Raw genomic sequence first — 25,649 nt, forward strand, 5'->3', positions numbered from 1 at the left:
GTACACAGAGCGCTGGGCACAGGACTGCATAATACACAGAGCGCTGGGCACAGGACTGCATAATACACAGAGCGCTGGGCACAGGACTGCATAATACACAGAAAGGTGGGTACAGGACTGCATAGTACACAGAGCGCTGGGCACAGGAATGCATAATACACAGAGTGCTGGGCACAGGACTGCATAATACACAGAGCGCTGGGCACAGGACTGCATAATACACAGAGCGCTGGGCACAGGGCTGCATAATACACAGAGCGCTGGGCACAGGAATGCACAATACACAGAGTGCTGGGCACAGGACTGCATAATATACAGAGCGCTGGGCACAGGGCTGCATAATACACAGAGCGCTGGGCACAGGACTGCATAATACACAGAGCGCTGGCCACAGGACTGCATAATACACAGAGCGCTGGGCACAGGACTGCATAATACACAGAGCGCTGGGCACAGGACTGCATAATACACAGAGCGCTGGGCACAGGACTGCATAATACACAGACCCCTGGGCACAGGACTGCATAATACACAGAGCGCTGGGTACAGGACTGCATAATACACAGAAAGGTGGGTACAGGACTGCATAGTACACAGAGCGCTGGGCACAGGATTGCATAATACACAGAGCGCTGGGTACAGGACTGCATAATACACAGAAAGGTGGGTACAGGACTGCATAGTACACAGAGCGCTGGGCACAGGAATGCATAATACACAGAGTGCTGGGCACAGGACTGCATAATACACAGAGCGCTGGGCACAGGACTGCATAATACACAGAGCGCTGGGTACAGGACTGCATAATACACAGAGCGCTGGGTACAGGACTGCATAGTACACAGACCCCTGGGCACAGGACTGCATAATACACAGAGCGCTGGAAACAGGACTGCATAATACACAGACCCCTGGGCACAGGACTGCATAATAAACAGAGCGCTGGAAACAGGACTGCATAATACACAGACCCCTGGGCACAGGACTGCATAATAAACAGAGCGCTGGGCACAGGACTGCATAATACACAGAGCGCTGGGCACAGGACTGCATAATACACAGAGCGCTGGGCACAGGACTGCATAGTACACAGAGCGCTGGGCACAGGACTGCATAATACACAGAGCGCTGGGCACAGGACTGCATAATACACAGAAAGGTGGGTACAGGACTGCATAGTACAGAGAGCGCTGGGCACAGGAATGCATAATACACAGAGTGCTGGGCACAGGACTGCATAATACACAGAGTGCTGGGCACAGGACTGCATAATACACAGAGCGCTGGGCACAGGGCTGCATAATACACAGAGCGCTGGGCACAGGAATGCACAATACACAGAGTGCTGGGAACAGGACTGCATAATATACAGAGCGCTGGGCACAGGGCTGCATAATACACAGAGCGCTGGGAACAGGACTGCATAATATACAGAGAGCTGGGCACAGGACTGCATAATACACAGAGCGCTGGGCACAGGACTGCATAATACACAGAGCGCTGGGCACAGGACTGCATAATACACAGAGCGCTGGGCACAGGACTGCATAATACACAGAGCGCTGGGCACAGGACTGCATAATACACAGAGCGCTGGGCACAGGACTGCATAATACACAGACCCCTGGGCACAGGACTGCATAATACACAGAGCGCTGGGTACAGGACTGCATAATACACAGAAAGGTGGGTACAGGACTGCATAGTACACAGAGCGCTGGGCACAGGATTGCATAATACACAGAGCGCTGGGTACAGGACTGCATAATACACAGAAAGGTGGGTACAGGACTGCATAGTACACAGAGCGCTGGGCACAGGAATGCATAATACACAGAGTGCTGGGCACAGGACTGCATAATACACAGAGCGCTGGGCACAGGACTGCATAATACACAGAGCGCTGGGTACAGGACTGCATAATACACAGAGCGCTGGGCACAGGACTGCATAGTACACAGAGCGCTGGGCACAGGATTGCATAATACACAGAGCGCTGGGCACAGGACTGCATAATACACAGAAAGGTGGGTACAGGACTGCATAGTACACAGAGCGCTGGGCACAGGAATGCATAATACACAGAGTGCTGGGCACAGAATTGCATAATACAGAGTGCTGGGCACAGGACTGCACAATATACAGAGCGCTGGGCACAGGACTGCACAATATACAGAGCGCTGGGCACAGGATTGCATAATACACAGAGCGCTGGGCACAGGATTGCATAATACACAGAGCGCTGGGCACAGGAATGCATAATACACAGAGTGCTGGGCACAGGACTGCATAATACACAGAGCGCTGGGCACAGGAATGCATAATACACAGAGTGCTGGGCACAGGACTGTATAATACACAGAGTGCTGGGCACAGGACTGCATAATACACAGAGTGCTGGGCACAGGACTGCATAATACACAGAGCGCTGGGCACAGGGCTGCATAATACACAGAGTGCTGGGCACAGGAATGCACAATACACAGAGTGCTGGGCACAGGACTGCATAATATACAGAGCGCTGGGCACAGGGCTGCATAATACACAGAGCGCTGGGCACAGGACTGCATAATACACAGAGCGCTGGGAACAGGACTGCATAATATACAGAGCGCTGGGCACAGGACTGCATAATACACAGAGCGCTGGGCACAGGACTGCATAATACACAGAGTGCTGGGCACAGGACTGCATAATACACAGAGCGCTGGGCACAGGACTGCATAATACACAGAGCGCTGGGCACAGGACTGCATAATACACAGACCCCTGGGCACAGGACTGCATAATACACAGAGCGCTGGGTACAGGACTGCATAATACACAGAAAGGTGGGTACAGGACTGCATAGTACACAGAGCGCTGGGCACAGGATTGCATAATACACAGAGCGCTGGGTACAGGACTGCATAATACACAGAAAGGTGGGTACAGGACTGCATAGTACACAGAGCGCTGGGCACAGGAATGCATAATACACAGAGCGCTGGGCACAGGACTGCATAATACACAGAGCGCTGGGCACAGGACTGCATAATACACAGAGCGCTGGGTACAGGACTGCATAATACACAGAGCGCTGGGTACAGGACTGCATAGTACACAGACCCCTGGGCACAGGACTGCATAATACACAGAGCGCTGGAAACAGGACTGCATAATACACAGACCCCTGGGCACAGGACTGCATAATAAACAGAGCGCTGGAAACAGGACTGCATAATACACAGACCCCTGGGCACAGGACTGCATAATAAACAGAGCGCTGGGCACAGGACTGCATAATACACAGAGCGCTGGGCACAGGACTGCATAATACACAGAGCGCTGGGCACAGGACTGCATAGTACACAGAGCGCTGGGCACAGGACTGCATAATACACAGAGCGCTGGGCACAGGACTGCATAATACACAGAAAGGTGGGTACAGGACTGCATAGTACAGAGAGCGCTGGGCACAGGAATGCATAATACACAGAGTGCTGGGCACAGGACTGCATAATACACAGAGTGCTGGGCACAGGACTGCATAATACACAGAGCGCTGGGCACAGGGCTGCATAATACACAGAGCGCTGGGCACAGGAATGCACAATACACAGAGTGCTGGGAACAGGACTGCATAATATACAGAGCGCTGGGCACAGGGCTGCATAATACACAGAGCGCTGGGAACAGGACTGCATAATATACAGAGAGCTGGGCACAGGACTGCATAATACACAGAGCGCTGGGCACAGGACTGCATAATACACAGAGCGCTGGGCACAGGACTGCATAATACACAGAGCGCTGGGCACAGGACTGCATAATACACAGAGCGCTGGGCACAGGACTGCATAATACACAGAGCGCTGGGCACAGGACTGCATAATACACAGACCCCTGGGCACAGGACTGCATAATACACAGAGCGCTGGGTACAGGACTGCATAATACACAGAAAGGTGGGTACAGGACTGCATAGTACACAGAGCGCTGGGCACAGGATTGCATAATACACAGAGCGCTGGGTACAGGACTGCATAATACACAGAAAGGTGGGTACAGGACTGCATAGTACACAGAGCGCTGGGCACAGGAATGCATAATACACAGAGTGCTGGGCACAGGACTGCATAATACACAGAGCGCTGGGCACAGGACTGCATAATACACAGAGCGCTGGGTACAGGACTGCATAATACACAGAGCGCTGGGCACAGGACTGCATAGTACACAGAGCGCTGGGCACAGGATTGCATAATACACAGAGCGCTGGGCACAGGACTGCATAATACACAGAAAGGTGGGTACAGGACTGCATAGTACACAGAGCGCTGGGCACAGGAATGCATAATACACAGAGTGCTGGGCACAGAATTGCATAATACAGAGTGCTGGGCACAGGACTGCACAATATACAGAGCGCTGGGCACAGGACTGCACAATATACAGAGCGCTGGGCACAGGATTGCATAATACACAGAGCGCTGGGCACAGGATTGCATAATACACAGAGCGCTGGGCACAGGAATGCATAATACACAGAGTGCTGGGCACAGGACTGCATAATACACAGAGCGCTGGGCACAGGAATGCATAATACACAGAGTGCTGGGCACAGGACTGTATAATACACAGAGTGCTGGGCACAGGACTGCATAATACACAGAGTGCTGGGCACAGGACTGCATAATACACAGAGCGCTGGGCACAGGGCTGCATAATACACAGAGTGCTGGGCACAGGAATGCACAATACACAGAGTGCTGGGCACAGGACTGCATAATATACAGAGCGCTGGGCACAGGGCTGCATAATACACAGAGCGCTGGGCACAGGACTGCATAATACACAGAGCGCTGGGAACAGGACTGCATAATATACAGAGCGCTGGGCACAGGACTGCATAATACACAGAGCGCTGGGCACAGGACTGCATAATACACAGAGTGCTGGGCACAGGACTGCATAATACACAGAGCGCTGGGCACAGGACTGCATAATACACAGAGCGCTGGGCACAGGACTGCATAATACACAGAGCGCTGGGCACAGGACTGCATAATACACAGAGCGCTGGGCACAGGACTGCATAATACACAGAGCGCTGGGCACAGGACTGCATAATACACAGGAGGTTGTTAGGCAAGAAGTGCAGGGTTCAGAGGTTTGCTATGCACAGAGGACACTTCTGCCCCCCACATCCATAGCTCCCCCCCCCCCCCCCTGCTCACCTCCTGGTCTCAGCCCAGTCAATTTTTGGCTCTGCCTCTCCTCCACTGAACAGCAGCAGGAGCGGCAGTGAGACCATCCAGCAGGGGCGCGGGCATCCGAGTCACCAGGCTGTTTCTCAGCCAGCATGGGATGCCCTGTCTACATTAATCCGGCCCTGAATCCAGGGACAAAACCGGGGACAGACTTGGTCCAGGGACAGTGTCCTGAGTTCGGGGACTGTCCCCGGAAACCGGGGATGTATGATCACCCTATATAAACTGTTCTCCCAGGATCTGTCCTGTGTTTGTAGAGTAAGCCCCAGATAAGAAATCCTCCCCTAATTTAGTCGCTGTCTTCTTATGTCTATGGATGGTAAAATGCTATGAAAGTTATTAATTGCTACTGTGATTCTATTCTAGTTTAATAGGATTCAGACCTTCGGGACACACTTTTTTTTTAGCACATTAATTACCTGACAGCATAGGGCAGCCCATTCACCTAAATTGTCTGCCTTACCTGCAACAAAGTCGCCAAAGTAGCTCCTGCGCCTTTTATTGGCAGCACGCCAAGCGTATTTTGCAATGCATGTTTTTGTCGTGCGACAAAACGTGAGACTGCTGCCCTCTAGCCATTAAGAAATATTGTTCCTGGGACGCTCAGGTGTGAATGCAGCCTAACAGACCCCTCATCTCCATCCAATGTTCTACACATCAGAAGAATTGTAGGAAGATGAGGATTTGTGGAGGTGACATGATCCCCCCATCCATCCAGATCCCCTTCTCTCATAATAAGAAGACATTATTACCTCCTCTTCATTGGGCACACACTCTCCAGCCTCACACCCCCAAAAGGACATGTCTTTGTGCTATAAATAACAACCTTTTAGTGGATTTTTTTTGGCTACAACAAAATGGCCGCCGCTCCTCCTGCACTGAGGACACTTTCTCCTCTCGATGTTGACCTCTAGAGGCGGCTGAAAACAGCTCACTGTCACGGTGTTTGTCAGATTAGGCGACGCCGTCATAATTTGCGCGTGCGCAGAGTGAAAGAAGAGCCAGTTCGATGTAAATGTTGGTGGCCATTTTCTTGTAGCTCAAGTTAAAAACTTATAGGAACTCTCCTCTGCAGCAGCTGGTGGTGGAGGTTCGGCTGGAGAGTGTGTATCCAGTGAGGAGGAGGTAATAATGTCTTCTTATGAGAGAAGGGGGTCTCAGCACTCTGTGTGGACTGAATTGGGGGGGATCCTATCACCTCTGTATGTCCTCTGATGTGTAGAACATTAGATGGTCAGCTCTGATGGCGCTGGGACATATTCACTACCCACATCTTATAGAATTACGCCTGTCGATGGGGAATGGAGTTGCTCGCTTGTTATCTTCCCCCAGATCAGTCGTATGTAGAGAAGGGTCGTTCCTTAACCCAGATAAGTTTGGATGGATGGAATGCTGATCATTGTGGATACTTAAATGTCAAATAAAAGGAGTGGGTCAGTTGAGACGCTGTACCCCATTTACATGACGCTTATATGGGAATGGCTGATGGTCCAGCATAATTTCTGGGGATACTTTTTGCTATTTGGGCACTTTATACACCAATCAGCCGTAATGTTCTGACCACTGACAGGTAAAGCGAATAACAATGGATTTTTAATTGCAACGGCATCTAAAAGGGGTTGGGATATATTAGGCAGCAAGTGAACATGTTGTCCCCGAAGTTGAAAGCATTGGCAAGCGTAAGGATTTGAGCAACTCTGACAAGAGCCAAATTGTAATGGGCAGATGACTGGGTCAGAGCAACTCCAAAACTTTTGGGATATTTCCGGTCTGCAGTGGTCAGGACCCACCAAAAGTGGTCCAAGGAACGAAAGCCGTCAAACTGGGACATGGTCATGGTTGGCCAAGGCTCATTGATGGAGGTGGGGAGCGAAGGCTAGCCTGTGTGGTCCGATCCAATAGAAGAGCTACTGTAGCCCATATTGTTAATGCTGGTTTTGGTAGAAAGATGCCAGAACACACAGAACATTGCAATTTGTTGTGTATGGGGTTGTGTAGCCGCAGACCGATCAGGGTGCCCATGCTGACCCGTGTCCACAGCCAAAAATGCCTACAATGGCACATGAGCATCAGAACTGGAGCAAATGAGGAAAGTGGCCTGGTCTGATGAATCAGGTTTTCTTTAACATCATGTGGATGGCTGGGTGTATGTGCATAACTTACCTGGGGAAGAGATGGCAACAGGATGCAGTATGGGAAGAAGGCAAGCCGTCAGAGACATTGTGATGCTTTGGGCAATGTTCTGCTGGGAAACCTTGGCTCCTGCCATTCATGTGGATGTTACTTGATACATAACACCTACCTAAACATTGTTGCTGACCAAATACACCCCTTCATGGACACAGTATTCCCTAATGGCAGTGACCTATTTCAGCAAAAATGGTTGAAAAATGGTTTGAGGAACACAACAATGAGTTTGGGGTGTTTACTTGTCCCCCCACAGTTCGCCAGATCTCAATCTATCGAGTATCTGTGGGATGTGCTGGAAAAACAAGTCTGATCCATGAAGGCCCCACCTCCCAACTTACAGGATCTGCTATTGACAGCTTTGTGCCAGATACCACAGCATACCTTCAGAGGTCTAGTGAGGTCCATGCCTCAATGAGTCAGGGCTGTTATGATGGCAAAATGGGGACCTACTCAGTATTAGGAAATGATAAAGTTGTGTCTGATTGGTGAATGCTTGCACTAGAACAGGGGTCTCCAAACTTTCTAAACAATGGGCCAATTTACTGTCCTTCAGACTTTAGAGTGTCCGGACTGTGGCCAGTGGGAGTGGAAAATGTCCTGGTGTAGATGGGAGTGAACAATGCCCCATCGTTGGTGTCCGTGAGAGGAAAAGGGTTGCCACCTCATCCCTTTAAACCCAAACACACATGAATTACACAGGTTCTGAGGCTAATTAAATACAGATAAGGCACCAAGTGAGTTAAATTACCACCTTAATCAGCCACAGAACCTGTGTAATTAATGTGTGTTCGGGTTTAAAGGGATGAGGTGGCAACCCTAGAGAGGAATAGTACCCCATCGTTGGTGTCAGTCTGAGGAATCGTGCACCCATCATTGGTGTTCATGAGTAAAAGTATTTAAGGGACTTTACATAATCACACACATAGGTTGGACTTGATGGACTTGTGTCTTTTTTCAACCTCATCTACTATGTAACTATATATGCTCCCCAGAAGTAATTCATTGATTATGAAACAGGGTACTGTTTTATGATTGGTTAATTCCTGGGGTACGTATTCAAAGTCCTTTTTTATATACCTTTTTGAATTTGTTTTAGTGGGGATGATACCCCTTGGAAATATTGTGGTAGTGTACAATAGATGACTCCTCACAGATTTTGTGGATTCTACCTAACAGTGACTAGACATAAGCTCATGGAATCCTTCAAACTCATCTCTATCCAAACACGTGCTCCTTCTTCTTTTTTTTTTTTTTTTAACCAATTGGCTGTAGCTGGGTGTTCCCTTCCCCCTCACAGCTCATGAAAATAAAATGGTGGGGATGACCTAGCCCACAGCTCATTGGAGTTAAAAAAAAAAAATTAAAACATTTATAAAAAGAGCACACGTTCAGAGTTTGGGTAGAGATAAGTTCAGAGAAAGCCAGAGTTCACATCTGTTGATGATGTTAGCTTTCTTGGCTAAGATCAAGTATGGTATCTGTGCTCATCAGTGTCCAGTAGGGGCCTTCTGGTTGGGTAGGCTGGTTGTATTTTATCTCTGCTGGTATGATGGGGGGTCCTGAGGGCCCTCCATATGGGAAAGAAACCAAACTAACTGCTTGATGACCAGCGACATACTGGTACGTCGCTGGACTTCAACTGGTTATACTGGGATGATGCTCGTAGCTGCAGGCATCATCCTGTTATTGTTTTTTAGAGCGGACATTGGACTCTCACGTAAAATCAATCCTAGCAAGTGGATTGCTTTTACAAGCAGTGAGAGGGACCCAATCGACCATCCGGTGCTTCCACTAGCTGATCACAGAGGCAAACGGAGACTGGAAAGGCTCTGTTCGCCTCTATGATATAGGAAGCAGGAAGCGATGAGCATACATCACTTCCAGTTTCCCCGGATGTAAACAGCGCATTTCGCCTTGTTCATGCTTTGAGACTGCGCTTGATCAGCCATCCAACTCAGTCCCACCGCATCTGGTGTGAGCCAGCACTTAAAGCTTTGGGGTTAAGAGAAAACCTCCCTTGCAGTGGGGATGCCACCGTACTGCAAGGGTTAAATGCTCGTATATGTCCAAGGACCGCAAAAAGTAGTTCAACCTACTTGATCCTCCGCTCCCTCAGATTCTCTCCTTGTTGCTAGACTGGTCACCACACCATCTTCTCCTGTATGCGGTCATAGGTCCTCTACTGTCATCAAGACCTAGACATAAGCAGGCATTTAACCCTTACATTGGGGGAGCAGCCCTACTGTAAAGGAGGATTTACAAAAAAAAATTGCACAGAGCAGGTAAATCTAACATGTAAGCTATCAGTGCCGGAAGGGCAGGATTGGGTGGGTGCAAAGCTGCCAGTCTTAGTGACCACCTCTGTGCCCCTAGGAATAGATGTATCTGGGAAACAGGGTGTGCCCTTCTTACTTTATATTGTGATGGATGAAGGTGGATCTATATTCAATAAATGTTGTGGATAACACTGATTTATTGTGAGCTTTACAATCCAACTTTTATTTTAACTACAGACTCAGTCATTTAGAATAGTGGGAGTATATAGAAGGACACAAGGATCTGTAGCAGGACATCATGATGGAGAACCGAACGCCACTCACATCACCGGGTAAGAGGAGACTTTAATTTCTTGTAAAGGAGAGAAGATTATTGAGGATCCACCTAGATACACATATCCTGTGATATAAAGACATAGAAACAATCAGTCAGTGTGTGTGTTTCCTACAGATGGATTCAGTAACAGAAATCCCCCAGAGAGATGTCCCCGTCCTCTGTATTCCCGGGACTCCACACAGGAACATCAGGAGATCCTTCAGAAGGATCAGGTAGATTGGACTAAGTGTCTTATTGTTGTTGTTCAGTTTTTTATTTAATACAATGCTCTAGGTTTATGTTTGTCTTATTCAGGGTGAAGATTTTATTGGTGTTAAAGTGAAAGAGGAAGCAGAAAAGGGGAACATGGGAAGTGATGAGCCGTGTAAAGTGGAGGAGATCCCTCCACAGTTCAACACAGGTGAGTAATAAACACACTAAATCCAGAGAAGAGTCCCAGATTCTCCTTGTTCAGTCACTACAACAATCTCTTCTTCTCCCCCCTCCTCTGTCAGTAGACAGTAATGGGGAGACAGTATGTGCCCAGTGGGGGAGTCAGGAGCCTCTATTAGACTCCGGCTCTCCTCCTCACATCATGTCATTGTGTGTTGCCAGCCAAGAGATGTGACCAGTCTCCCCCCACACACACTCTCTGGGGTCTCTCATACAGCTCAGTATAGGGGGCTTGTGATGGTACCGTCCAGTACCCGGCTTGGGTTCCTCCTTTTAACATATAGCTTCCTCCAGTCTGGAACCAGGAATTATTGCACGGCAAGATACTGGACGACATTAGCTTAGATGAAAACTGGAACTGGAGATCTTTATTGTAAATTCACACAGAATATATAGCACACCAGATCAGGTAGGGCCTGGTCACATTATCCTAACAATACAAACTGTAAACAGGAATATAATTAACATAGCTAAGGAACAGTCAACATAAACATTATGCTAATAGCTGACAGTGATCTAATTAACATAAACTAATTAGCAACTAGTCACTAGTTAAACAAACCTAGGTGCCCAGACCGTTCGGCACCCAGCCCACAACCCTGGATATGCAAAGCATAAACACATAACATCCCACAATGGTTCGATAAGAAAGAGTGGTCACAATATTAATTATTATTATTAACAATGGGAATTCACACCTAGGAGGGTCACAATGGAAGAGACATACTTAATAATAAACACATAACAAGCAGTGATCCTCCCCTCATTTCAGACTGTCCAGCAGCAGTCTACAACAGTCTATGAGACAAACTCATAAAATGTTCCAGCAGTCTGAAAAGGTGGAATTAATTTATCTTCATAGATGTCTTGAGGGATATTGTTGAAAAATATTTCTGTACCAAGTGAAGGAGCCTCTCCAATCCAGTCTGCAGGAGGGCCACCATATTTCCTCTGACCATGAACCTGTACAAGATTAATATTACACTTTTCCATCCACTACGGAAGGGAAGCTTTATTGTCCTTAGTCAGAGAATTAATCCAAGCCTTGCTTTCTGCGTTTATCACATGGTTGTCCATCATTAGAGAATGATCTGCTCTCTCCATGGGCCATAATCAGTGGGTAGGAGGCAGGAGCAGACGGTCCATTAGGGGTACTGCCCCCCTAGTTGGCATGCGGGGATGCATGCAGCGTGCCAGACTTATACGTTTGTATTTGTTTTTGTTTTTTTCAAGCACATGATGAGGCTCTAATTGGCTTGAAAAAACTTGGGCTTTTTCAAGCAGAGCACTACGCCTCGAACCCACCCACTGGTGACAATAGCGCATTAATATTCGCTATTTTCTTCTGGCTTCTCCTCCCAGCCAATCAGTACAGGAGGCATATCGGGTTGGCCGGGAGGAGAAGCCGAGGAAGCCATGGGGGTAATGTGCTGCGGAAAAGTTTAGCACCAGCTGCCATTGGTAGGAGGCTTGCCCCTAGTCCCCTCCAAAAGCCTCTGTCACAGTGCTTCGCTCTTTTTTTTTTTATTCACAGACCTCGGAGACACCAGAGCCAGTCAGAGAGACTTCAAAATGGAGGAGGAGGAGGAGGAAGTAATAAGAGTTAAAATTGAAGATGAGGAAATCCCTATAGAGATAAGCACGGGTGAGTAATAGACACTGAACAAAACATAAGACGTTTATCCCGTCCAGCATCTACTAATATGTACATCAGCCCCCAAAAGATTTCAGACACTAATAGTCTGCTACCCGGGTCCCCGCCCATGAGGATCGTCAGTTGACTGTAGCTGGAAGGCTTCTGTTTGTCTTATTAAATCTCTGACTGTCAATGTATTTATGCATCTCCTAGGTAGTCAGTGATGTATAGTACACCTCACAGTAATCTAAGGGTTTAACCAACCCATGCTTGCTAACTTCTTCATGCACTAAAGTAAGTGCACACCTGTCTAGGACTTGTCCCACTATGCGTTTAACAACTCTCTGGGGTCTCTCATACATCTCAGTACAGGGGGCTTCTCATCTTTATTCACAGACCCTGGAGATACCAGAGCCACTCAGACAATCGTCAAAGTTGAAGTTAAGGAAGAAATACACTTGAAGATTAAAGAGGAGGAAATACCTATAGGTGAGTTCTGTTACAGGCACAAGTCAAGTATTTTGCTTTATGAGCCTTGTGTTCTCTATGGAGGCACCGATTAAAGGTCATATATTGATTTCCATAGACATTGAACATCCTAGGTGCATTAATCGCAGATCTACAGTCCTTAAAGTGTAAGTTCACCTTTACAGAAAATTGGTAAGGTGACCTTACACTGGACCCACTCCCCATCCCTCTGGTCCCCCTGCACCAGATTGCCACGATACCCCTGCTGTCAGACACTGAAAAGCCACTTCACTGGTCCATGGATTTCAAATCCTGCTGGCTTTCTCTCCTCTCCTAGCAGCACTGACAGTACGAGCTAGATGGCTTCTGATTGGTCAGTGACATCCATGTGACAGTGTTGGAAGAAAAGAAAGACTGCACACCACAGGAACGTTCCAACGATTTTATTCCAAAAATAGCAAATGACAGCCAACAAAGACAGAGTGTCCGAACCTCCTGGGTTTATCGGTGGCGAGCCGTGGCTTGCACCCAGCGCATCCAGACTTTAGTGACTGCTCACCTGGAGCAGTGTCTTCCTTGTTTGAATCGTGTGACAGTGTTGACCAGTTAGAATCCCTGTAATCCGTGCTGGCTAAGCAATATGGACGCAAGATTAAACCGTGGGGGTTTCAAGTCCCCAGGCCAGTGAATCAGCTTTTCGTGCAATCTGGTACAGCTGAACTGGGTGGGATGGGGTCCAGTGTAAGGTCACATTACAGATTTTCTATAAAGGTGAACTTACACTTTAAAGATTTCTTGGTGGTTTACTTAGTGGGCTGTTTAAGATAGCAGGGTCCACCCTGAAGAGGAGTACTTGTATGGATGAACTGCAAAGTGCAGAAAGGGGCAGGAGGATGTACAGGTGCACAAGACTGGGAAGGGTAGCACTGTAATCCACTCATGTTTTACTGCATTGCCTACTGCGGTCCATCAAAATCACTAGGAGACAGCTGACAGGAGTGATGACCTCATTGCCCCATTGTTGTTATTTCCTAGTCCAATCACAAGCTGGGACAGGTCTTCCACCAGGCTGGTTTGTCTTCCTTGAGTGTAGCCTACAGGAATGTTGCATATCTAAATGTTTTGTCTGGCAGGTGTGCCTTGAACCCGAGACTGTTTGACAGGCAGTCCGCTTTTGTTGGGGCAAATCCAGTTAAGTTATTCAAACACATCTGAACTTAAGATTAGAGACTCCCCACTGATCCCACTCAGAGGACAGTTTAAATATTTTATAGCATGCTTGGCTCTTTCAGCATTATAGAAATATGATCCTTGTTATGATTTGTAGATTATTTCTGGTTTAGAGCATTTGTAAGTATGTCTTTCAGGGAATGTTTCTAAAAATGGTGACTTTGGTACTGTGAGGTTGGTGGTTGGAGGGCAAATTTTAAAAAATTGGTTACATTTAGGGATTTCTTGTGCTCCTTGCCTAGATTCTTATTCTCCTCCATTTCTTTTTCCTGCTAGATAGACCACTCGACTTGAATAACCTAGACAAATGTCCAGTTTTCTGTCCAAATGGCGAATCATCTAATCCCTCTACACATGGGGGGACATTTGCACATAATTCCACCATCAACACCGATCAAATATCTCAGCGAATGGATGAATTGTTCCCATGTTCTGAGTCTGGAGAATTTTTGGCCCACAGAGGAGAATCTTCCTCCCATCAGCAAGCTCAGGGATTGGAAAAACCCTATTCATGTTCCAAATGTGGGAAATGCTTTTCTCAAAAACAACAATTCATTAGACACTACAGGACTCATCTCCTGGAGAAGTCATTTTCTTGTTCAGAATGTGGCAAATGTTTCAAATGGAGGGCCCAACTGACCGTACATCAGCGGACTCACACAGGGGAAAAGCCTTTTCCTTGTTCTGAATGTGCGAGATGTTTTGCTGATAGGGCAACTCTGGCCAACCACCAGAGGATACACTCAGGAGAGAAGCCGTTTTCCTGTTCAGAATGTGGAAAATGTTTTTCGCAGAGGTCTAATCTCATTACGCATGAAAAAGTTCACACCGGAGAAAGACCATTCTTGTGCTTGGAATGCGGCAGAGGTTTTACATCTCGAATTAAACTCACTAAGCATCAGGGAACCCACACAAAGGAGAAGCCTTTTTCCTGTACGGACTGTGGAAAGTGTTTTCCCTCGAGAGCTAATCTCATCTTCCATCAAAAGACTCATAAAGTGGAGAGGGCTTTTTCTTGTTCAGAATGTGGAAAGTGTTTTGGGGAAGCCACAACTCTCGCTAAACATCAGAAAAGTCACTCGGGGGAGAAGCCTTGTTCATGTCCTGATTGTGGTAGGCACTTTAAGCGAAGAGCACACCTTATCTCACATCAGAGGACTCATGCTGGCGAGAAGCCATATTCTTGTCTCCAGTGTGGCAAATGTTTTTCGGGAAGGGCCACCCTGGCCAACCATCAGAGAATTCACTTAGAAGAGAAGTCGTTTTCCTGCTCTGACTGTGGGAAGGAGTTTAGCCGGAGAGGCCATCTTCTTTCACACACGAGAACTCACTCAGGGGAGAAACCTTATTCGTGCTCAAAATGCGGGAAATGTTTTGCAGCAAGATCCACTTTGGCCAACCATCAGAGAACTCACTTAGAAGAGAAGCCCTTTTCCTGCTCTGTCTGCAGGAAAGGTTTTATCCGGAGAGGTCAACTTATTTCACACATGAGGACTCACACAGGGGAGAAACCTTATTCGTGTTCAAAATGTGGGAAGTGTTTTGCAGAAAGGTCAGCTTATGCCCATCATCAACGAACTCACTCAGGGGAGAAGCCGTATTCGTGTTCCGAATGTGGGCGATGCTTTGCCAAGAAAAGCAACCTTATTGCACATCAAAGAACCCACACAGGGGTAAAGCCATATTCCTGTTCGGAATGCGGGAAGTGTTTTTGCCAGAAAGGGAGCCTTCTGTATCATCAAAAGACACACTCTAAGACTTTTTCCTGTTCTGAATGCGGGAAATGTTTTTCTGAAAGGTCGAGTCTAAAGGACCATCTTCTTTCACATCAGAGAACTCACCCCGGGGAGAAGCCATAATTCATGTTCCTTATGTGGGAAATGTTTTGCCGAAAAATCAGCTCTGGCCAACATGAAAGGGAAGCCTTTTCCTGTACTGAATGTGGTAAAAGCTTTATTCGGAGAGACCATCTTATTTCACATCAGAAAACACACACGGGCGAGAAGCTGTTTTCATTATCCGAATAAGGAAAATGTTTTGCAGAGCGATTTACTTTTGAGAACCCATTTAGGCCAGATGCCATTTTACTCAAAAGGGAAATGCCTTTTGCATATGCCGACTGCGGGAAATGTTTTACTGAAAGGTCAACTCCTGTAAATCACCAGTGGACAAACCTTAGGGGAGAAGCCATTTTCCTGTCCAAAGTGTGGAAAATGCTTGACGCAGAAGTCAAATCTTATCAAACACAAGACTGTTCATATGTGTGAGAATAACATTCAGAGTGATGTTTTTGAAATCAACTCTTGCCACTCATGAAAAAAACTCATCCATAAAAAAGTTAGCAAAATCCAGCTCTCAGACGTATACATCTAATAATGTCACAACCTGTAATGACTCGTCCGATGCGGCCCACATTAGACCGGGAAATCTCCAAAAGAACTGTAAAAATGCACAGGAGGGCACAAATGCCTATTGGTTTCTCAACATTAACAATTATTGGATCCAAACGACAAAAACATACTCACAAACATAAGATAGAACAGGTGTATCAAACACAACTGCAGTCGAAGACGATGTGTGCCAAAATCGAATGCATATGACATGGGGCTGAGCTCTGAAGAAGGGGGACATTCCCAGAAACACGTTAGCCTTCCAACTCTGGCATACATGGTCAGATGACATGGGGCTGAGCTCTGAAGAAGGGGGACATTCCCAGAAACACGTTAGCCTTCCAACTCTGGCATACATGGTCAGATGACATGGGGCTGAGCTCTGAAGAAGGGGGACATTCCCAGAAACACGTTAGCATTCCAACTCTGGCATACATGGTCAGATGACATGGGGCTGAGCTCTGAAGAAGGGGGACATTCCCAGAAACACATTAGCCTTCCAACTCTGGCATACATGGTCAGATGACATGGGGCTGAGCTCTGAAGAAGGGGGACATTCCCAGAAACACATTAGCCTTCCAACTCTGGCATACATGGTCAGATGACATCGCCTCCGGCTAGAATTGTGTTTGATACGCCTGTTATTTTTTGTGTTTTTGTCTTTTGGATCCCATAAATGTTGATAGTGGTAATGCACTAAGCATTTACGTTGTCCTGTGTTTTTTTTTTTTTCAAAAAAACTTCATACAGGGGGAAGATGATTTCATGTTGTGACCATGAGAGATAAATGTTCCACATAGAATTGATGTTATTTCCTAAAGAACTAGCTCTGGAGCGAAACTATTTTTCTATGCATGTGTGATTTGTTTTACAAGGAAGTTTCATCTTACCAAATACCAGGAGATTCATATGGGTGTAATTTCAGTGTCAGAATATGAAAAAATGTTTTACCTGGGAAGAAAAACTTCTGCGTGAGGAAATCTTGCAATCAAGAAGCCATTAGGATGTCTTCTATTACATCAGTGAACTTATATTGGCTAATATTCCTTTTTTGAAGGTGAGAGTTGTCTTTCTAAGAAAAATAAATCTAAAAGCTGAACTACAGGCAAACCAATAAATAAATGGTTTAAATACATATAAACTGTACATATAAGCTGTTTTAGCCGTAAATAGATTTACCGTATGTATATCCAATATTTGTACTTGTGTTCATACTGAGATATACACAGTCCTACTAGACATTAGGGTCAAGTTGGTGACCTGACTTTTGTCTACTGCAGTTAAAGTGTCATTACACTCACATCATAAAAAAACTATCAATAAATGGTGTATTACACGCTGTTCATACTCACTACATCACTATGAGATTTGTTTTCTGTATTCTGCAAAAATCCTGGTTAATCCTGCTGCTCTCTATCTCCCCCTTCTGTCCATGTCCCACTGCAGTTGGAGATTTTTCAGAGCAGTGTTGGCAGCTGGTGCACATGCTCAGTTTTCAGTGTATTTTTTACCCTGAGCATTTCCATCCTATCACATCTGAGCAGCCCATAAGACTATGGATTCACATATGTGGGTGTAAACACAGTTGTAAGTGACAGCCCACGCCCTCTCTCCTCCTTCTTGTTCTATAAACAGCTCTACACAATGGGGGGGAGGGGATATTTCATCTTGATTGATGGAGGCTTCACCTCCCTCTTATTCTAAGATACAGGCTGAAGAGGCGTGACACAGCCCGTGAGTGGCAGAAATCCACCCACACCATGTTATTGACAAAAAATATTAAATATTTCATTTCAAATATATATTTGTATGCCAATAAAAACAGTTTATTGATATTAATTATGTATTTCTACTCTGCATCCCAAAGGCTTTTTTTTTTGGTGACCAGCAGCAGAAACCTAAAAGCTCCTCCTGCTTATATTTCCCTAAAGACAGGCTTGAAAAGAGCTGAGTGCCGCACAACAAACGTGATGCATCTGCTTCCAAGGGATGTGGTGCGGTGAAGAGGGATTTCAGCGTGCAATCCCTTTTGACTTGGCAATATTTGCCCACTATTCTTTGCAAAAACACTCCAAATCTGTCAGATTGTGAGGACATCTCCTGTGCACAGCCCTCTTCAGATCACTCCACAGATTTTTCAATCGGATTAAGGAGAGTTTTCTGGGCTCTGACTGGGTCATTCCAAAACTTTAATATTCTTCTGGTGAAGCCATTCCTTTGTGGATTTGGATGTATGCTTTGTGTTGTTGTCATGCTGAAAGATGAAGTTCCTTTTCTTGTTCAGCTTTCTAGCAGACGCCTGAAGGTTTTGTGCCAATATTGACTGGTATTTGGAACTGTTCATAATTCCCTCTACCTTGATTAAGTCCCCTGTTCTAGCTGAAGAAAAACAGCCCCAAAGCATGATGTTGCCACTACCATGCTCCATGCCACCATGCGGTGGGTATGGTGTTTTTTTTTTTTTTGGTTTAGTGCAATGTTGTTTTTGTATCAAACATATCTTTTGGAATCCTTGGTTTCATCAGATCAGGACACTCTTTTTTTTTTCCACGTATTTTTGGGAGACTTGAGATGTGTTTTTTCAAAATTTAGCTGGGCTTGGATATTTTTCTTGGTAAGAAAAGGCTTCGGTCTTGCCACTCTACCCCATAGCCCAGACATATGAAGAATATGGGAGATTGTTGTCACATGTACCACACAGCCAGTACTTGACAGATATTCCTGCAGCTCCTTTTAATGTTGCTGTAGGCCTCTTGGCAGCCTCCCTGACCAGTTTTTTTCTTGTCTTTTCATGAATTTTGGAGGGATGTCCAGTTGCGCTATATTTTCTCCACTTGATGATGCCTGTCTTCACTCTGTTCCATGGTATATCTAATGCCTTGGGAATTCTTTTGTACCCTTCTCCTGACTGATACCTTTTACCAATGAGATCCCTCTGATGCTTTGGAAGCTCTCTGCAGGCCATGGCTTTTGCAGTCGGATGCGACTAAGAAAATGTCAGGAAAGACCTACTAGAACAGCTGTATTTTATTTGGGGTTAATCAGAGGCCCTTTAAGTGATGGCAGGTGTGTCCTTACTCCTATTTAACATCAGCTTGAATGTGATTGCTTAATTCTGAACACAACTACATCCTCAGATATAAGAGGGTGTGCACACTTATGCAACCACATTATTTTAGTTTTTTAGTTTTACCCCCCCAAAAAAAAAAAAAAAAAAGATTTCAAATTGTTTTGAGTTGTATAGTTTATAGCTCACATTAAAGGTGGAAAAAGTTCTGGAATTATTTATCTTTGTCTAATTTTTTTACATCACAAAAACACGACATTTTAACAGAGGTGTGTAGACTTTTTATATCCACTGTATGTATAACTAAAATATGTTCATGTCATGGCTTGGGATAAAAAAAAGAACTTGTTGGCTTTTATTATATTCATAAATGGCGTTAAAGGGGGCCTTTACTCTCCCTACCCCTGCATTTTGAAAAGCCCCTACCCCTTTTTATTTTGTTGCTTTTTGTTAATGATTATTTCATCCCCTCAATGCCATTCTCACCTAGGCAAGATTGACATGTTCTGCTCTTGCAGCCTCCTGGGATATCTAAATCACAAACCCCAGTAGGCGGCAGGAGTAAGACAAACAGTGGCAGGTGAGTAGCATTCTGGGTCGGTTGTCTGAATCCTGAATATGATGACAGGGATGGCCCATGATGGCAGGACAGGATCCAGACTGTCACACCTGAGCAGCAGATCACATCACATCATTTCTGGATCCACTGCACAGGTGGATATACCAATCGAGAATAACGCTGCGTGACAGGTGAAAGGGGGTACTGCCGGAATGAAATCGAGTGCTTCTCAGCCATTCAGCGGAAGCCTTGTATTTTGATGAATGAATAGAAGACTTCCCCTGATTGGCTGAGGTGAAAATTGTGACATCATTTGGCCACCTCTCCACCTTGGCCAATCAAAAGAAGCCTTGTATTCATTCATAAAAATATAAGGATTCTGCCGAATGGCTAAGAAGCACTCCACCCCGACTTGATTTTGTTTCGGCAACAGACAGGGAGTCACATGCCCAGAACACTGGGCTGCATAATGTGTATAGCTGATGCTACTACAGTATGATACAATGCTGAGCGTGGCAGAAAAACTTATGCCGCGTACACACGGTCAGACTTTACGGCAGACTTTGCCCGGCGGACTTTTCTACGGACTTTACGACGGACTTTCTGAATGAACGGACTTGCCTACACACAATCCACCAAAGTCCGTCGAATTCGTACGTGATGACGTACACCGGACTAAAACAATGAAGTTCATAGCCAGTAGCCAATAGCTGCCCTAGCTTGGCTTTTTGTCCGTCGAACTAGCATACAGACGAGCGGACTTTTCAACCAGATTCGATTTCGACAGATTGATTTAAAACATGTTTCAAATCTAAGTCCGTCCAACTTTTGAGAAAACAAAGTCCACTGGAGCCCACACACGATCGAATCGTGCAATGAAATCCCGTCCGCCGGGCAAAGTCTACCGTAAAGTCCGCTCGTGTGTACGCGGCATTAGTTATAGGAATTGTTTGGGCCAGCTTGGCAAGCTATTTAAATTAAAAAGAAACATGGCATTAAGCTTTAAAGAAGTCATCTCTTGTTTTACCAATTAACCTACCAGCATGTCTTTGGCGTGTGGGAGGAAATCAGAGTTGCTCAGAGGTACATTATCCATGTCCTGACCGGGATTCAAAGCATGGACCCTAGTGTTGCCATGTAAAAGTGCTAACAATGTGCCAATGTGCTGCCTGCTTCATTTCACCTGTTCACCTCTATGGGGTTCTACTTTCAAGAAATTCACCTTGCAAATGCCTCAACATTTGTGCAAGCATAACAAATAATACTGTAACATTTGTAATATGCTGTTCCCCAGTAATTCATCTTTGCCCAGCACATTCAGCTGTCAGGTAGGGTCTGGCTGACAGCTGATTTAGGTTACTTTCACACTCAGACCACCCAGGAGTTAGTGGTAAAGCGTTGATAGTTTTAATGGTGCTGTGCGGGCAGGAGAGGGCACTTTTAACCCCAAAGAAGGGGTTAACAAGGGGTTAAAAGCGTCTGAAAAGCTACGCTGCTGAAGCACTTTGCAGGAGCTTCGACAGTGCTGCCCATTGATTCTAATGACAAGGATGTTTTACACCGCTCCCGCACTGCCCCAAAGACTTTTTTTCCCGTCCTGCAAGCGCACTGCCCCAGTATGAAAGCACTTGGGCTTTCACGCTGGGGAGGATTGAGAGGCGCTTTTCAGGCGCCTTTAGTGTGAAAGGGGTCTAAAACAAACAGTGGGGATAGTGTTAAATAAACACAAGGTCCCCCTAAAATCTATACCAGTCCTGACAGTCTGAATATGTGCAGCGAGGATGAGTCATTGGTTGTTAGGATGCTGGTGGGTGCCAGTGTCCTAACAACCAAGAGAAAGATGTCACATTTGGCAGTAGTAATAATAACACAGCTAAATGTTTCACTTCATACTGCAGCTGGAGGTTCGCTCTGCCATTTGCACAGGAATTTCTATTGACTGTACACATTGCTGAAGTCTCCCTTTAAATTATTTCCCCTGCTGGTCGAATTGTTCTTAGCCTATAGCTATTGTCTCTATAGGCAAATGTTGGTATGAATTTTAGAGGGACCTCATGCTGTTGTTTTTTTGTTTTTGTTTTTTTCTCTTTTTGCACTATCCCCGCTGTTTACAATCACCTGTCAGTCATGAATCTTAGGCTGACAGCTAAATTGGTGGGTGGAGATGAGTCACTGGTTGTGTTCCTAATACACAGAGCAGGACGTGACAGTCAAAATGACATCTGGTGCCCTTCAATTTCACCAGGTAGAGTGGGTGAACACTGGGCATACAAAACAGGCCTAAGGTAGTTAGAGGATTTTTATATATATATATATATATATATATATATATATATATATATATATATATATATATATATATATATATATACACACATATACATATACATACACACAGTGGGGACGGAAAGTATTCAGACCCCCTTAAATTTTTCACTCTTTGTTATATTGAAGCCATTTGCTAAAATCATTTAAGTTCATTTTTTCCCTCATTAATGTACACACAGCACCCCATATTGACAGAAAAACACAGAATTGTTGATATTTTTGCAGATTTATTAAAAAAGAAACACTGAAATATCACATGGTCCTAAGTATTCAGACCCTTTGCTCAGTATTTAGTAGAAGTAATCTTTTGATCTAATACAGCCATGAGTCATTTGGGGAAAGATGCAACAAGTTTTTCACACCTGGATTTGGGGATCCTCTGCCATTCCTCCTTGCAGATCCTCTCCAGTTCTGTCAGGTTGGATGGTAAACTTTGGTGGACAGCCATTTTTAGGTCTCTCCAGAGATGCTCAATTGGGTATAAGTCAGGGCTCTGGCTGGGCCATTCAAGAACAGTCAAGGAGTTGTTGTGAAGCCACTCCTTCATTATTTTAGCTGTGTGCTTAGGGTCATTGTCTTGTTGGAAGGTAAACCTTCGGCCCAGTCTGAGGTCCTGAGCACTCTGGAGGAGGTTTTTGTCCAGGATATCCCTGTACTTGGCCGCATTCATCTTTCCCTCGATTGCAACCAGTCGTCCTGTCCCTGCAGCTGAAAAACACCCCCACAGCATGATGTTGCCACCACCATGCTTCACTGTTGGGACTGTATTGGACAGGTGATGAGCAGTGCCTGGTTTTCTCCACACATACCACTCATGCCGCGTACACACGATCGGACTTTACGGCATACTTGGTCCGGCTTTCCGGATTTCGTCGGACAATTCGATCTTGTGTGGGCTCCAGCGGACTTTGTTTTCTCAAAAGTTTGACGGACTTAGATTTGAAACATGTTTCAAATCTGTCCGATGGTCTTGGACTGAGGAGAGGCTTCCGTCGGGTCACTCTGCCATAAGGCCCCGACTGGTGGAGGGCTGCAGTGATGGTTGACTTTCTACAACTTTCTCCAATCTCCTGACTGCATCTCTGGAGCTCAGCCACAGTGATCTTTGGGTTCTTCTTTACCTCTCACACCAAGGCTCTTCTCCCCCGATAGCTCAGTTTGGCCGGACGGCCAGCTCTAGGAGGGTTCTGGTCGTCCCAAACGTCTTCCATTTAAGGATTATGGAGGCCACTGTGCTCTTAGGAACCTTAAGTGCAGCATAAAATTTTTTTGTAACCTTGGCCAGATCTGTGCCTTGCCACAATTCTGTCTCTGAGCTCTTCAGGCAGTTCCTTTGACCTCATGATTCTCATTTGCTCTGACATGCACTGTGAGCTGTAAGGTCTTATATAGACAGGTGTGTGGCTTTCCTAATCAAGTCCAATCAGTATAATCAAACACAGCTGGACTCAAATGAAGGCGTAGAACCATCTCAAGGATGATCAGAAGAAATGGACAGCACCTGAGTTAAATATGAGTGTCACAGCAAAGGATCTGAATACTTAGGACCATGTGATATTTCAGTTTTTCTTTTTTAATAAATCTGCAAAAATGTCAACAATTCTGTGTTTTTCTGTCAATATGGGGTGCTGTGTGTACATTAATGAGGAAAAAGATGAACTCAAAGGGGGGTTCCGGACGTTTTTTTTTTTTGTCTTCTTTTTAAAGTCAAACACTGTAGCTGCTGACTTTTAATAAGGACACTTACCTGTCCAGCGAGCCCGCGATGTCGCCCCCCATAACAACTCTAATGCCCTGTACACATGACCGGATTTTCCGTCGGAAAAAACTTGGATGGTTTTTCCGACGGAATTCCGCTCAAGCTTGGCTTGCATACACACGGTCACACAAAAGTTCTCTGAACTTTCGACCGTCAAGAACGCGGTGACGTACAACACTATGACGAGCCGAGAAAATGAAGTTTAATGCTTCCGAGCATGCGTCAAATTGTTTCCGAGCATGCGTAGGAATTTTGCACGTCGGTATTTGTACAGACGATTGGAATTTCCGATCGGATCTTTTTCCGACCGAGAAATTGAGTACCCCCTCTCAATCTTTTGCTGACCGAAATTCCGCCAGCAAAAGTCCGATGGAGCATACACACGATCGCATTTTCCGACCAAAAGCTCTCATCGGACTTTTGCTGGCGGAATTTCCGATCCTGTGTACGGGGCATTACAGGAGAGAATTTCCCTTACTAGGGGTAGATTTCCTCTCGCTTCCTGTTGTCTCCTTCCGTTTGTAAGTCGGATGTTTGTAACTAGGGGACCGCCTGTAGTAAGCATTCCTTTTTTTCTCCGTTTCTTCTCTTCAAAAAGAAAACAGTACAGTAACACAGGAATGATTTATTATCCTTCCCAGTCATGAATTAGATGATGATGTCACATCAGGGTCTCTTGAGAAGATCTTGTTAAGTAGGGTACACACTATAAGAAAATCGGAAAAACAATTCTGTACCAGCGGCGATCGTTCGATTTTCATATAGTGTGTATACAACTTTTGCCATCCGATTCAGGCTTTCCAAACAAAAATTTTCAAAGGGACAAATGCCAAACTTTTTCTTGTACGTGAACAGAACTAACTGGTGAAGGAGACAACTCTGGCACAGCAGCTGTAAGGATGCAGGGAGGCTGAACATGGTCCAGCGGGGTGGCCTTCCTGGCTGCCAACAGAATCACTCAGTGGGCCATAAACTATTTATAGTGCCCCTGCCTATACTTGCTGGACCATATGTCTGTGGGTCTGTGGACCTGGATCCTGCCACTGTGGAACAGCAAAGGCTGCAAATTCCCAAAAGAGGGAAAAATCCACCAGCTGGAAAGGCAGAAGTTGTAAAGGCAGCAATTTGGCCAGAAGAGTCAAGAGCAGGTTAGAAGAGACACTTTCCCTCAAGAGGTTACCGAGTCAAACGGTCATTGGCCTTATCATCAGCGCCTCGGCACATAGCCAAAGCTCCCTGCACATTTGGATGTTTATCTTTTGTAGGCAAGACACACATTTAGATGCTTGTAACAAGCCATCACACTTAAAGCACAAGGTTCCAGACATTTGCTTCAACTGCTCTGTAATACTGGGGCCTACCCCAGTGATGGAGGCATCAGCTTTAAGGGAAGCTGCACATATCCAAATCACCTCCAACGCAGAATGGAGAGCCACTCCAGTTAATTCAAACTGGTTTCTAAGAAGGGGATTCAACTGCCTGTTAGCAAAAACCCCAAAATGTGAAGATACCAGCCCTCTGTTTGGTGTTATGCTTGTTAATGTAGATCACCAGAGCATCTACAGTGGGAAGAGACCACCGAGTAATAAATTCTCTTTTAGGCTGGATTCGCATCTATGCATTTTTAGTGCTTTTTGCGTTTTGCAGATTTGCACTACAGAACATGTTCCATAGGAAACCAAGTTAAAGTGGTTGTAAACCCTTACAGACCACTTTTACCTACAG

At 45.7% G+C, this 25,649-nt stretch overlaps 2 protein-coding genes across 4 annotated transcripts in view; one reads left to right on the forward strand and one right to left on the reverse strand.

Annotated features, from left to right (window-relative positions):
* The window catches only part of LOC141104566 (uncharacterized), a 38,351-nt gene extending 32,228 nt beyond the window's left edge, over positions 1–6,123 (reverse strand). The window contains exon 1 of the mRNA XM_073594173.1: positions 6,005–6,123. Coding sequence (XP_073450274.1) covers positions 6,005–6,015 — 11 coding nt within the window. The 5' untranslated portion in view covers positions 6,016–6,123. The remainder of the gene's footprint in view (positions 1–6,004) is intronic.
* A 96-nt stretch (positions 6,124–6,219) lies between these two features.
* On the forward strand, positions 6,220–19,501 carry LOC141104505 (uncharacterized). 3 transcript variants are annotated; one of them, XR_012235485.1, is made up of 8 exons: positions 6,220–6,377; positions 9,956–10,050; positions 10,170–10,267; positions 10,329–10,455; positions 12,022–12,132; positions 12,520–12,612; positions 14,098–17,268; positions 18,079–19,500. XR_012235485.1 is itself a non-coding variant. In XM_073594070.1 (7 exons), the coding sequence occupies exons 2-7, from the start codon at positions 10,017–10,019 to the stop codon at positions 15,678–15,680; spliced, it is 2,046 nt and encodes a 681-aa protein (XP_073450171.1). In that variant the 5' UTR covers positions 6,220–6,377; positions 9,956–10,016; the 3' UTR covers positions 15,681–19,501. The 3 variants fall into 3 exon arrangements, 2 of the variants coding, with proteins under 2 accessions (XP_073450171.1, XP_073450173.1); XM_073594070.1 differs by having other exon boundaries at positions 14,098–19,501; XM_073594072.1 differs by having other exon boundaries at positions 10,350–10,455; positions 14,098–19,500.
* Positions 19,502–25,649: the final 6,148 nt, after the last annotated feature.

The sequence above is a fragment of the Aquarana catesbeiana genome, linkage group LG08 (assembly GCF_042186555.1).
Source record: "Aquarana catesbeiana isolate 2022-GZ linkage group LG08, ASM4218655v1, whole genome shotgun sequence".
Taxonomy (NCBI): Eukaryota; Metazoa; Chordata; class Amphibia; order Anura; family Ranidae; genus Aquarana; species Aquarana catesbeiana.

Coding starts and splice junctions, on each gene's coding strand:
- LOC141104505 (XM_073594070.1), top strand. CDS start 10,017: ATGATGGAGAACCGAACGCCACTCACATCACCGG. Junction 10,051..10,169: donor AACGCCACTCACATCACCGG/GTAAGAGGAGAC, acceptor TGTTTCCTACAG/ATGGATTCAGTAACAGAAAT. Junction 10,268..10,328: donor AGATCCTTCAGAAGGATCAG/GTAGATTGGACT, acceptor ACAATGCTCTAG/GTTTATGTTTGTCTTATTCA.